The 14,608-nt window shown below is 45.1% G+C and overlaps 1 protein-coding gene across 1 annotated transcript in view; it reads left to right on the forward strand.

Annotated features, from left to right (window-relative positions):
* GATB (glutamyl-tRNA amidotransferase subunit B) overlaps window positions 1-14,608 on the forward strand; it is a 92,848-nt gene that overhangs the window by 37,240 nt on the left and 41,000 nt on the right. The window contains exons 3-7 of the mRNA XM_081813111.1: window positions 1,392-1,524; window positions 2,155-2,353; window positions 2,786-2,908; window positions 12,114-12,227; window positions 14,393-14,477. Of these exons, the coding sequence (XP_081669237.1) occupies window positions 1,392-1,524; window positions 2,155-2,353; window positions 2,786-2,908; window positions 12,114-12,227; window positions 14,393-14,477 (654 nt within the window). The remainder of the gene's footprint in view (window positions 1-1,391; window positions 1,525-2,154; window positions 2,354-2,785; window positions 2,909-12,113; window positions 12,228-14,392; window positions 14,478-14,608) is intronic.

Below are 14,608 nucleotides of genomic sequence, written 5' to 3' on the forward strand. Positions count from 1 at the left end.
GACTCTTGTGTTTCCAGTCAGAGCTCTGTCCGTGTCAGCGGGAGGTTCTGCCTGGCCCTGATGAAGGCAGGTGCCCCCCAATGTTTACTAGATTGGATGTGGTTGTCCTGATTGCCGACTCCTTGCTTAGCCTCATGCTTCTGCTGGCTCCCTCATAATTGAACAGGGAGCAAAAGGCAGTGTTCTCAGGCTCAGGCCGGCCATGGTGTTCGGTGCTAATTGCCTGTGAGGTCAAATCTAATTCCACGGCCGATGCAACAGTAAATGCAGACGACAGCTCTGTAGACAGAGTGATAGCTTCCCTCTTTTAAGTTGAAGTTACCAATAATAGGACTGTCCCCTCTAGGGACATTTCTGTCATCTCACAAGGAGCAAGTAAGTGGACAATAGGAAGCAGAAACATGAACCAGAAGCCTCGACTAACAACAGTAATTGGCTGTAAATTGGTAGCAAACCCAATATTAACCTGTTTTTTTCCTTAAAATTATAAAGTTTCTTCATTTGATCTGAGCCTCTAATAGTAAGCACACCCTTTCTTCAGATCTAGAAAAATGATAGTGGTGATACTGCTTCATGTTATTTTCCTTGCACTAAAGATGAGGGTGAGCTGGTCTTTAGTGGATGAGGATGGAAGTAGAATTAAATAAAAAATGCAGCTGGAACGTTATTTCTCCAATTGCTTGCTGCCGCTTTTTCCCCCTGGCTGCCAGCCCCTAGCAAATTCTGTTGCTTGGTAGGATGAAGGGAATGAAGCTGCGTTTTTTCCATCCTTTAAGAGTGATAATCCGTTTGGTGAAGGTTGGAGACTTAGCATTATGCGACTAAAATGAGATGTTTTCATTCTCAATGGCTTTCTGCTATCTCTGGCTCAGGTGGCTCAGATAACCAGAGTTAGTGTTGCCAAATCTTACATGGAACACACTTAGACTTAAAAAAGTATTTGTTGTTTATCTGAATAAACAGTTCATTCAAATTGAGATATAACTGAGCATCCTGAATATCGTTCAGCAACCCGATTCAGAGTTTAATTTTTACAGATTGAGACTTGCTATTTCATCACAGAGAATGAGTTGGCCTAACGCGGTGGTTCTCAAAGTGTGGTCCCCCGCGCCCCTCGGATCAGCATCTCCTGGGAACTGGTTAGAAATGTAAATCTCGGGTACTGCCCCAGACCTGCAGAATCAGAAACTCTTCAGGTGCAGCCTACCAGATGATTCTCCTGCAGGGGAAGCTTGGAAAATGCTGGCCTGGTGGCTAAGAGCATAGTCTCTGGAGCCAGACCTTACATGTTCAGATCCTGGCATGGATACCTACTAGCCCTGTGGCCCTTAACCCCTTCCGTGCCCCGCATCTCCCTCATAGAGTTGTCCTGAGGATTCGACGGCGTAAAGAACTCAGCACGGTATCTGGGAGCCCACAGGCACTGACTCTCTGCCCTCCCGTTCTCCGTATTGCCCTCCCATCTCTTCACTGGGTGTTGATGCCTGTGGGCACTCGAGTCATTCCTCGTCTACTCAGAAGGAGGTGGGGAGCCCTTGTAGCATCCGTCAGTACTTTAGTACTTGGTGTTTTCTGTTAGCTGAGTGCCAGTGTCGGAGCGTTTTCTAGCGAGAAACGGGAAGTTGTCGGGGCAGGGAGGGCAGCCAGCATGACTGGCTAGCTTAAAGAGCAGGAACAAAACAAGCTCCGTGCACTAGCGACTGCTGTCTGCCGTGCTGTGCGTGGGTGGCAGAATGCTTAGCCAGCACTTCCTAATACGGAGGGTCTGTCAAGAGCCCAGTGATCAGAGGCAGGGTTTAGGCTAATGAGCTAAGTGGAGACAATAAAGTCTTCTCTTAGAGGCCTCTGACAGTGAGATTTTTGTTATTCCCCCAAATGGCAATTTGGTAGGGAAGATGGGGTTCGTGGTGTTTGTTGCATCCTTATTGGGGGTTGGGGAGGTGCAGGGAAGGTAAGGGAGGGGGTGGGAGAAGCCAGAAGAGGCCAGGCTAAATTATGGCTACAGTGCATAAACTAATTTTCTTCTCTTTTTCCTTTTCTCTTGTGTTTTTAAGTAAGCCTATAGTTTTGTGACAGAAAAAGAAATAGTAAACTGGATTCCAGCTTCTGTTTTATGGCCTGGTGACTGTGTAATGTAACGCATGTTGTGTGCAGGCAGGCTACCAAATTACCCAGCAAAGACTCCCGATTGCTGTGAATGGCAGCTTAGCGTACAGTGTCTGTGTGGGGAAGAAGCCGAGTCAGGTGAGCACCAAGACCGTGAGGATCAAGCAGATCCAGCTGGAGCAAGACAGTGGCAAAAGCCTCCATGATGAGCCGCGGTCTCAGACGCTCATCGATTTGAACAGGGCAGGTAGGCCAGGGGATTGTCTCTTACCTTTCCTTCCGGCCACCTCTCTTCCCCTCTAGAGTTCTCCCAAGCCAGTTGAGGAAACAGGTGCAAGAGTTTGACAGAGCCAGATCCGATATCAGCGTTGGTATTGGCACAGCTGACTAGCGAACACAGCCTGAACCGGGATCCCCATCGGGCTTGCTAACAACCCACCCGTAAAGTGTGATGAATGTAGCCGCCTAGTCATGGACCCAGCAGCTTGAGATCTCGGGCAGACGTTGAAAGAACCAAAGTTAAAAGTCAAAATGTGAGGGGGAGCAGAAATAATCCAAAGGCTAGAAGCCATGTAGAGAGCCCATCAGTGATGCAGGTTCTTCCTGAGACCTCAGCCGAATTTATCTGCGGGTCAGATTGGAGAGCTGCAGTCTGGCTGACTCTGCCTGTCTTTGGTAGGAGTTGGCCTTCTGGAAGTGGTGCTGGAGCCCGACATGTCCTGTGGAGAAGAGGCAGCATCAGCCGTCAGGGAGCTGCAGCTGATACTTCAAGCCCTGGGGACCAGCCAGGCAAATATGGCAGGTAGAAGCCGCAGAGGCTGTGTCCCTCATCCTTTACCTTCTCTTTCCGCCTCCCACATCTCTTCTCGCTGGACTTTTGTTCTCTGCATCAGCTACACTGGGGTTGTTTATAGGCTTTTGTCAGCCTTTAGGCCTCTGGGGGTTTTTTTCCTCAGAGTTTTCCTTGGATTCTTTAATGAACCCCCAGTCAAAACTAAACACACTAACAACAGTGCAGAGGCACTGAGCCCAGGAATATGAGATTAGGAGTTGTTAAAAAAATTCAGCTGAGTAAATTTGGAGATCAGACTGGCTTTATTTAAAGATTCATGAATCAGGCAGCATCCCATCTAGCAAATAGAAAGGAGCTCTAAGGAGCTGGACAAAATGGTAGGCTTTTATAGAGAGAAGGGGTGGTTTTCTAGCAGAGAGTGGATTGTTCTAGGCAAGATTGTTCACCTTTCTTTGGGAGGAGGGTGGGGGTCTGTCATGCAGATTACCTCACTAGTGTTGATCAGGAACTTCCAGGTCGACTGGATAAAGGTCACCCTCCTGGGAGAGGCTGAAACTGCAGTGAAGGTTTGGTTTGCTGTAGTGGGGACCAGTAACTCTGCTTTGGGCCTGTTGTATGTTTGTTTGTTTCTTTCTTTCTTTCTTTTCTTTTTTTTTTTTTTTTAACAGTTGAAGGACCAGATGTTTTCTTCTGGCTTCTTATATCCAAATGTTGTTTTGCACCAAAATGAGGATCAGTAAAATAATGTGCTTGAACGGTTTCATCTTTCTCAGAAGACACTTAATTTAATAGCTCTGAGTTTCTGTGTAGGTAGCACTTAGTTGCTACTTGATGCTTTTTCTTCAGGTCTCTTTCTTATTTTGTAGAATTTTCATCCAGCTACAGCTGAAGCCAAGTTATATCAAGTAAAAGGCAAAGTTATGATTTCACAAAACTTTAACTTTGAGATAATATCTTCAGTTCGTTAGAAATGTAGTAGGAAATCAAACAAAAGAAAAACTTGTGCCATTGAGAACAAGCAAAGTATACATTTTAAGTGTTTGCAAATTGGAAATAACGAATACAAGTTTTGGTCAAACTCAGTGTCTTAATGGCTCACTCTTATGGCCCCTTCCTAGCACTCCATCGCCCACCCTAAAGTCCCTGAAAGCTAGCCTCTCCGATGATTACCCCATGTTTTCTCTTCCCAAGGGCTTTTTTTTTTTAAGATTTTGTTTATTTTTTTTGTTTATTTATTTGACAGAGAGCAGGAGAGAAAGTGAGAGAAAGTAAGCAGGGGGAGCAGCAGAGGGAGGGGGCGAAGCAGACTCCCCGCTGAGTAGGGAGCCGGATTCGGGACTCAATCCCAGGACCCTGGGATCATGACCTGAGCCGAAGGCAGGTGCTTAACCGACTGAGCCATCCAGGTGCCCCACGAGGGGCTTTTAAAAAAAAACTCTTGCCACTCATAGAGCATTCCTTGAGTTGAGAAGGGCAGGAGTGGAGAAAAGATACAGATTCTGCAAATGGCAATTGTTAATTCATAGCTCAGTACAGTGGTGTATTAGAATACTCCAGAGAAACAGAACCAGTAGAATGTGTATATGTGTGTATGTTTATGTATGTATGTATGTTTATATTTAAAGAGATTTATTCCAAGGAATTGGCTGATGTGATCGTGGAGGCTGAGAATCCCATGGTCTGTAGTGAGGAGGCTGCGAGAGGGCAAGCACTAGGGAGAGCCGAGAGTATAGTTCCAGCCCAAGTCTGAAGGCCTGAGAATCAGGAGAGCCAGTGGTGCAATCCAGTCTGAGCCTGAATCCAAAGGCAGGAGAAGACCAGTATCCTAGCTCAAAGACAGGCAGGCAGAGAGAGCAAATTCCGCGCCCTCCTCCCCACTCTCACTTTTGTTCTGTTCAGGACTTCAGCGGACTGAATGAGGCCCACCCACAATGACAGAGGCAGTCTGCTTTCCTCAGTCTGCCTATTCAAATGTTGATTTCATCCAGAAATACCCCTACAGACACACCCAGAGTACTGTTTAACCAAATACCTGGGCACCTTATGACCCTGTCAGGTTGACCCATAAAATTAACCATCGTAAAGTGGTCACAGTGGATGCCAGGAAATACCATTGAGGATGATGATTCATCTCGCTGTTGGTTTATAAGCCTGTTTACCAGCCTTTTTATGTCACACAATATACTTGTGTGTTACAAAAGGACTTCTGAAGTTGTAATGCCACATCTGTCACGTAGGACATGTTACAAGCCACAAACTGTAACGTCAAAGCCGTGGTACAAGTTGAACTTGGAGACAGAACTTGCCTATTTGCTATCTTCTTTAAGCTAAAGACTGGAAGAACACAGCCACACAGTATGAGTGGCGTAGAAGTTGGCTGCCTCCAGGTTTGCTCTATGGAAGTGCAGCTGTGTTGTGGAGTAAGAGAACTCTTCGTGTCAGATTTATGGCTCATGGTGCGTTTTTACCCAAGAACATAAGTCAGATATGGGCAGGCTGGGTGGTTACCCATTTATGCACTAAGTGTTGGTTCCCTATTGCTTTAAAGAAAGTTTTTATTCTTCCATTCTCTCTCCAAATACCTGTGATTCCTAGCAAACCTATGGAATAATAAACAGGCCACCTGTTAGCTGAGAAATCGTCCCATCTGGGGCCTTGCCACGAGATAAACCGTAACGGCAAGAACTCATCAGCCTGTGACCACTGAGAGGGTTCATTAAATCTCATTTGTTGTGACACTTTTTTGTTGCTTTTAAATACAACTCCCAACAGCTTTGCCCCTAGCACAGCAGCAGAGTGGCTGGGGTGTTTCTAAAGTACTGTGGGGAGGGAAGGTCTGCCTGGAGGCTGCAGGGGTCCAGCTTTTTGTGCTCTTAGCATTTCAGCAGCCCCAACCACTTGCCTTGTGCTTCTGCCCCACCACCATAGGACCACCGTGCAGCATCGGAGACTGTAGCCTGAGAACTGAGGACCGCCCTAGGACCAGTGGACCCCACCCCACCCCCCACTCCCCCGCCCCAGGGTGCTTTTGGAATAAAGTTTAAATTGCTCTGGGCCTGTGATTGAGTGAGTTCCTGATAGTTTTGCTAATGAGCATGGATCAGTTCAGCCTGGCCTCCAGAAGTCTTCCTGCTCAGTGGACATATGCCACTGTTGAGATCCTCAGAGCCATCTGTTGAGTTGAATGTGTACTGAAGTAAACATTCTAAATGTTTCAGTGGTGATGTCTGCCACTTGGAACACTTAGCATGTGCTCATCAGTTCACTAAGCATTTTTTTTTTTAAAAGATTTATTTATTTGAAAGAGAGAGGTACGGGAGGGGCGGAAAGAGAGGGAGACAAGCAGATTCCCCGCAGATCAGGGAGCCCGACACTGGGCTGGATCCCAGGATCCTGAGATCATGACCTGAGCTGAAGTCAGATGCTTTAACCGACTGAGCCACCCAGGCGCCCCTCACTAGGCATTTTTAAAAAATTATTTATCATCTCGTTTAAACCTTACACTATTCCTGGGAGATAGGTGGTATTATGCCTGTTGTCCAGGTGAAGAAGCTGAGATTTAGAGAGATTGCCTTGTTTCTCCAAGGCTTACAAGAAGTGACTGAGCTAGGATTTGAGCCCGGGTGTGTCTGAGTCCAGGAGCCCTTTTTGTAAGCCCTGCATCGCACTGTTTCTAGTGGCAGCCACGACAGTGTCACAGCCTCCATAGATGACAGTTTAGGGAAGAAGGGTGGCAGAGTGTGGGTGCTGAGGACACTGAGGTCACAGAACTGGGTTGGAACCCTGTCCCACCTCTTCTAGCTCTAAAGAACCTGGGCAAGGGATTTTGATTTCTCTGAGCTTCACTTCCCACATTTATATACTGAGTCCCCAAATAACCATATATGGAAGGGGAAAGGAAGAAAAAGAAGAGGGAAGGAAATCATCCAAGTTGTCAGATAGAGTTGGGACATCTGGGTGTGGTGTCAGTAGGTACTGAGACAGGGAAGACTGGGAGAGGAATGGCTTTGTGCGAGAAAATCTGGAATTCCATTTTGGATATGTTAAGTTTGAAATGCCTAAAGGATGTCTAAAAGTGGCTTTGTCTAAAGCTGTATCATAGGGAATTAATGTGATAAAGTATATAAAACTTATCACAGGCCCTGACAAGTAGCCTGTACTCAGTAAATGTTTGGTGCTTTTATTAGCAATAATAAATAGTATTACTTTTACAGAACCTCTACTCATTTTGGGTAAATAAGCTTTGTGAAATACGTTCAATAAAATGTGTGTGTGTGTGTGTGTGTGAGAACTTGTTATTTAAGTCCTGGAGAGCATCCAGTGATCAGAATGAGATGGCTTAACAGACCTCTCTAAATCCTCAGGCCCCTGCTGTTTACAGAAACAGTTTTCTGTCCTGATGTTATATTTCTGATGTGTGAATGTGTTCTAGAAAAAAAAATATGTAACTGCACCATATCACTATGCTCAGTGGTATAGTTTTTAGTTTTGCTGTTACAAATCTCTGCTTCTGGAGGGTAGAAATTGAGCTTGATAACATTCTGGTGATGTGTGAATGAAGGCCCTCCCTCAGTGTTGCAGAATGCATTGAAGTAAACCTGACTGGTAAGGCTTTTGTGCACTTGAGGCAATTTAACTTAATTTGTTTAAAAGGTATTTTGTCTTCACTGGATAGAATGTCTTTTGTGAATGTTTGATACTGTATTTGAATCCAGGCTAGTGGACTCTCTTTCAACACTGCAGGATACTAAATGATTCCTCTCAGACATTTATGTAGTATGTATGGCCTTCTCTGGGAGAGACTGAAATTCATGCTTTTATTCCTTATCCAAGTTAAAATTCTAAATCGTGAAAGATGGTTTCATTTTTAAAAGCAGGTGAGGTCCAATTCAGGGTTCCCTGAGTTCAAAAAAAAGTTGTTTCCCAAGAATTGAGATTTGGTTGAGCAGAGCTCAGCATACTTTGGAAGTTTTCCTTTGAGCTAAATGGGCCTTTCACATGATTCCAGCTGTAGATTAATCCTATTCAGACAGAACTTTAAAACTTATCAGGAACCTTTTGTGAGACAGTAACCAATCTGCTTACTCACTGCTCAGGAAAATACCAGATTTTTGGCTTGTTCAACAAGGTATTAATTTATTGAACAGTTACTCTGTGCCAGACCCAGCTCTAGATTCTGAATATAGCAGTGAAAAGGACATTATTGTTCCTGCCACTTGGAGCTTATATCCATGAGGGAGACAAATACATTAATAAATAAAATCATTATAGTGGTACGTGCTCTAAGGAAATAAATAGGATGCCGTGATAAAGAATAATGTTGGAGAGTGAGGGCCTGTCAGAGGAGGTGACGTTTATTTGAGACCTGAAGAATGACTCCAGGCTCCAACCAGCATAGAAGTAAGGGTCAGCATTCCAGGGAACAGCTAAGGCAAAGTCTCTGAGATGAGGAAAAGGTTAGAATATGCTCTGAGGTAACATAGGTAACAGAAGGCCACTGGAGGGAAAGCATAACAGGCAGGGGGTTATGGCATCAAGTAAGACTGAAAAATGTAGGCAAAGGATAGATTACCAATAATGGTAAGAAGTTTGAATTTCATCCCAAATGCAGTGGGAAGTCACTGAAGGGCTTTCAAGCAAGGCAGTGACACAGTCTGATTAATGTTTTAGAAAACCACTCTGGGGCTGCTCCATGGAAAGTGGATTTCAGATGAGTAAGAGTAGAAGCAAAAAGACCAGCTAAGAAGCTTTTGCAATAGTCCAGGTGAAAGGTGATGCTGTTGTGGACAGGGCGGTGTCAGTAAAGATGGAGAGATCAAGCTGAGTAGATTCAAGGTGGATTTTAGAAATAACAGGATTTGCTAACAGGCTGGTGTGGAAATCAAGGGGCAGGAAGAAATCAAGGATGTCTTCAAAGAAGCTTGAGGAGCTGGGTGGTGCTGTGGACTGAAACTGGGAAGATGAAGACAAGAGTGGCTTTGTGGAGGGGAAATCAGGATGTAGTTCTGGAAAGTGAAATGTCTGTGAGACCTCCAAGTGGAGGTATCAAGTAGACATTGGAGGTAAGTGTGGAGCTCAGAGTAGAGGTCTGGGCAGAAGAGAGAAATTGAGGCGTTATCAGCACATTGCTGGTATTTAAAGCCACATACCCCTACAGAGAGAGTGCAAGAAGAGGGTCCTGAATTGGATGGGAAAGCAAACACCAGCAAACAAAATGGAAGTAGAGTGTCCGGGGAGGTAGGAGGGAGACCAAGAGCACAGAAGGTCACAGCACCCGGGAGAGGAAGGTAGTTGAAGAAGGAAGGATTAGTTGGGATATTGCACACTGCTGGGGGTGTCCAGGAGGGTGAAGACAGAACAAGTCCTGTGTCCATTGCATTTGGCAGCTGGGAGGTCGCTGGTGACTTTGAGGAGGCATTTTCAGAGAGGCGGGGACGGAAGCCCAGCTGAAACAGAAGGTGAGATAGTAGAGACAAGCTGTGCTGCAAGCAGACAAAACGTGTTCGAGAGGATTTGCTGGAAAGTAGCTTAGTAACTGATGGAGGGAGAATGGGGTTCAAGGGACTAGAGTTTGGGGTTTTGGTTTGTTGTTGTTTTTCACAAGAGATACTTTTGTATGTGTCTCTACCGGAAGTACTGCAGAGAAAGCGAGGTTAATAAAGGATGTGGGAGAGAGGAGGTAGCTGAAAGAATGATGCTCTTGGGCGGGAAGGTGGGTGAGGGTTTGAAATCTGGGTGCAGCCCTCCAAAGCCTTCCATTCTGGTCTTAAAGATAAGATTAATTCAAAATAGACTGTAGTCATGTGCTAAATTCTGTGGTATTGACTGTGTCCATCCTCATAGTTCAGAGGAGCCACCAATGGAGATGGGCTTATTGATTAAGAGCTTCTAGGAGGAGAAGGTGGTAACACTAAAGTGGGACCCCGAAGGATGAGCAAAGGCCGAAGAGGGACAGTAATACTGATGACGAGGACGTGCAGGAGCCAGCGGACCGGGCAAGGACTTGTATGCAGAAAGCTCCCGCAGTTGGAGGAAAGCTTTCTCACGGAATGAGTAGGGGGAAATTGTGGGTCATGTCAGCCAAGAGTGGATGAGGGCTCCTCAATACCAGGCAGAGGAGACGAGATGGCCCAGTGGGAGTGGCCCTGCACTTAAGCAAGCAAAGAGAATGATGGAAACCACCTTGTAGCAGGATGGAAGTCACAGCCACGTAGTGGCTAGCTGGACAAGGGGGGTTGCTGTACTAAAAGTCAGGACGCAGTTCTGTAACCTCGTCTGAAGTTCCAAGTCCTCCAGCGATGGTGGTGGCTGTGGATGTAGAGAGGAAGGGACAGATATGAGGGGTACTGGAAGAGAACCGACAGGATCGAGTTGTCAGTTTGGATATAGAGGGAAAAGAAAACAGAGACAGGGAAAATGACTTCAGGTTTCCTGGACTAAGAATCTAATGATGTCAGGAATAGTTGGGACTTCCTGGATTCAAGGAAGCACAAATTGTCCAGACTGTTGAGACGTCCGTGCTGGAGACATAGAGTACGTTCTGAGCTGCAAGTACCTTTGCCCTAATGGCCAGCATGGGCAGCAGTTGGGGCCGCAGAGTGGGAGAGCTCATCCTTTGTTCTGAGGGAGTAAGTGGAGACAGTAGGGCAGTGGGCAGCCGGCAGTCTGAAGCTTGGAGGAGGCCGAGCCCCACAGCTCAGCATTTGGATGTGGAGCAGCAGAGACCAGGACTGTGGAGTTTCTTGGCATGGAATTTATTTACCCTATTTCATTATTTTAAGAGGCTTTTGCTGTGGAATCTTGGAAAATGAATTTTTATGCAGCCCATCAGAATCTTCAGGTTTGGCAGGTTCTTTTTAAATGTAAAAACCCGCCTAGGAAAATAAAAGTCCAGCATTTTGTCTTGTCATTCTGTTCTGTTTTAGACATTGTAAATGAAATTAGAGAACAGAGAACTTGAGCTTTACTTTGTAGGGTGTAAAATGTGATTTTTTTAAGGATTTTGCATCTCTCTGCAGAGCCTCTTAGTCCTCTCCACAAACCACCTGCCTCCTTAGGGGTTACTGTTCCTAATCTAAAAGGGTTTTCTGGGTCAGAGAAGGTCCTCCCAGGATGGGGGCGGCCCCCTCTGCGTTCTTGCACAGACTCACCCCTTCATAACAGCACTGTCTGCTGTGGCAAATCCTTACAGCAATCAGGAAGGATTCAGAGTCCTGTTTGTTGAAAGAAGAGATTATTATAGTACCCAGAGGAAGGAGGAGGGGACAAACCCGGTTTCTGGCTCTTGCCCTTGAGTTATAAATTCTCAAGGACTCTCATGGATCTTCTAGAATCACAGTTGGAAATCCACATTCCATTTGAAAGCTGTGTAGGGTTATCAGATGATCATTTCTTTTTCTTTCTAATTTTTTTAAAAAGATTTTATTTATTTGTTAGAGCACAAGCAGGGGGAGTGGCAGGCAGAGGGAGAAGCAGGCTCCCCGCTCAGCAAGGAGCCCGATGCGGGACTCAATTCCAGGACCCCAGATCATGACCTGAGCCGAAGGCACCCAGGCATCTCTCAGATCATCATTTCTGCTGCCTTCCCCCCAACCCGGCTCTGACAGTGAATAAAAACTCAGGATAAAACTGCAGAGTAATTCTCCATTTTAACAGTGTTGTTTTTCTTATTTGGCACAAAAGAAATTAGATTTCCCAGCTGGTATATACAGAATTTCTCCTCTCTCCCTCATGTGCACAAGTGCACACAAATATGTACACACACACATATACTCACACCTCAGATGCCTTAGGACTGTAATTCTCATAAGTGGACAGAGTACCAGCCATGTGCTTCAGGACCAACCATACCTTCTCGAAAGTTGGGTTGCTGTAACTGGGTAAACAGCAAATGGAATTCGATATTGCTTGCCTAGAGACTTAAAAAGACTATGTTGCGGGGCGCCTGGGTGGCTCAGTCATTAGTTGTCTGCCTTCGGCTTGGGTCATGATCCCAGAGTTCTGGGATCGAGCCCCGGGTAGGGTTCCCTGCTCGGCAGGAAGCCTGCTTCCCCCTCTCCACTCCCCCTGCTTCCCCCTCTCCACTCCCCCTGCTTGTGTTCCCTCTCTCGCTGTGTCTCTGTCAAATAAATAAATAAAATCTTAAAAAAAAAAAAAAAAAGACTATGTTGCCTCAAAGAATTTCTAAAGAATTTTCTTTTTTCTCTCCTTCCAGAGGGCCAGTTGAGAGTGGATGCCAATATATCTGTGCATCATCCTGGAGAGCCTTTGGGTGTTCGAACTGAAGTGAAGAATCTCAATAGTGCCAGGTTCTTGGCCAAAGCAATAGGTGAATGTCAGCTTACATTTAATGTTCTTTTTTGTATCAGTTACCTACTGCTTTGTAACAAGCCACCCCAAACCTTAGTGGCTTATATGATAACCATTTCAACTTTTGCAGTTCTACGGATTAGATCCTGCCTCAGCTCATTCATGTGCAAGATGACCTCACACATTGAGGCCTTGGTGCCGGGGGTTTGCTAGGATTCTCTTTCCATGTCGTCTTTCTTCATTTGCTTGCCTAGCCTGGACCTTCTTGTTTGGCAACGGGCCCTTCCAGGGGGATGAAGGCAGAGACCTCAAGGCTTCTTGAGTCCCAAGCTCTAGAACTCATACAGTGTCTCTCCCAACACATTCGATTCAAAGCAGATGCAAGGGGAGGAGAAATAGACTCCACCTCTTTATGGGAGGATCTGCAATATGCTATAGCTCTGTTTTTCCATTTACCACATTCTTTCCGACCGGCATGAACTTTATAAAGTCATATTTATTCATTGTAGATTGGCCATAGTTTGACTTAATTGGTCATTATGTTTTTCTGCTTTTTACTATTTTTATTAATAGAGTCCATGGGCCTATGTAATTGAGTTTGGGTCTTACTGGAGTACATGCTGTGGGTATTTATGTGCTGACAAATATATAATAATTAAAGTAGAACAGTTGAGCAAGATAAACATCCAGGCAGTCCCATAGAGGTTGCTGACTGTGAAGACATCTCAGAAGACTAAATATATTCTTTAAAATCAAAAGTATCTAGAGAGCAAGAGAGAATGTAGGGAAAGGATAGAGTTTCAAGTGCATCCCTTCAAGGATGCACAGAGCACAAGACAGCTGAATGCGTTGGTGTGTGTTTAGTAGAGTCCTGGGTCTTGTTGAGAAAAGTACTGGAAAAAATACAGAAAAGATTCTCTAGTCTTGTATAAAACCTTATCGTGAACCTGCAATGATCAGCCTCAATGAAGATGCTCTGAGTCTACAGATTTTCAGGAAAAGGGCATTAAAATGATCAAGGGGATAACTTATGTAAGGGAAAGGGTAAGGGAAGGTTCCCATGTGTAGATGGACCAAAGAGGGCGGACTCTTCTATCTCTAAAAGGAGATACAGTTCATGTCTCTGAAGCCATGAAAGGTTTGGGTCAGGGATACTCTTACAGGCCAGTTTTGTGAAGGGGAAACTTGGAACAAATGGAAGAAAGTTCAACTTCACCCTGTGGGTAGTTAAGTGTTCTAGAATTCATTATTTGAAGAGGTGGTGATGATAACCTAAAAAAACAAGCAGCGAGATTTTAAGTAGATTTATTCTTAATGATTTATGAAGCAGACCACCAAGACAGAATTCTGCCTGTGTCCTGACTCAGACCTGAAGAACCACAGATTTACTATGGTGGGCTTAATTCTCCAAGCCTGTGATTTTTCCATCCCATTTTTCTCCCTACATCATGCCTAGTAGTCCTCATCTGATTTCAGTCAAAGAGAGCCCTGGAGTTGGGGAGACAGGGAGCAAAAACTGACACATTTTAGTGTTGCTGCTTCTTGTCACCTCAGATAAAAGAGTTTGGATTTGGATGAGGGAAGGTAGTACATGCTAGGGTGGGGAGTTAAGGGGGAGGCTAAAGCTGCTTTCAGAAAGAAGCTTAACAATTATGGCTGTTTTGCTTACCACAGTCAGCCTTGTTTGGTGGTGAGGGAGCATGGCATAGAACAGAGGCTCTTAATCATTTGGGGTCATAGATCCCTATGAAAATTCTGGACTCTCTCTCCAAAAAATCTACAAATGTGCACACACACATTCTGTATATAATTTCAGGAGGTACCAGAACCCCGTGAAGTTTATCCTTGGATCCCTTGGAACTCGTGATAGGCAGCCATCCTGGATCTGGAGTTAGTTGGCCTAGATACTAGTCCTAGCCCCTCTTCTGCCAAGAGCTGTAAACTGGACTGGGTCACTGTGAACCTGAGCTTTCTCTGAAAGTGAGGGAGCAGAGTTTCCTAAAAGGCTCTTCCCGGCATCATTGTCCTATGAGGCCAACGAGAAGAGGATATAGCATATGAAGGAAGAATTATTATAAACAACTCTCTTGATTATTTTTTACTTAAATATTGAGAAAGATTTCTAATTATTGCTTGATTGGATGAAAGGAATCAAAATATACTAAATTACTATGTTTCTCTTAGACTTTGAAATTGAGAGACAAATCCACGAACTTGAGAATGGACGTAAAATTCTGAATGAAACGCGCTCGTTTGACTACAAGCTGGGGTGAGTTTGCACTGACCAGCATCTCGCACACAGCTAGGTGGGTCTCCGGTCTGGGCTCGTCACGGAACAGCCATGTGACCTTGAAGAAGGTACTTAGCTTGTCTGCACTAATGCTTTCCTCACTAGTAGAG

The sequence above is a fragment of the Leptonychotes weddellii genome, chromosome 2, assembly GCF_054177405.1.
Source record: "Leptonychotes weddellii isolate Sample4059 chromosome 2, ASM5417740v2, whole genome shotgun sequence".
Classification (NCBI taxonomy): domain Eukaryota; kingdom Metazoa; phylum Chordata; class Mammalia; order Carnivora; family Phocidae; genus Leptonychotes; species Leptonychotes weddellii.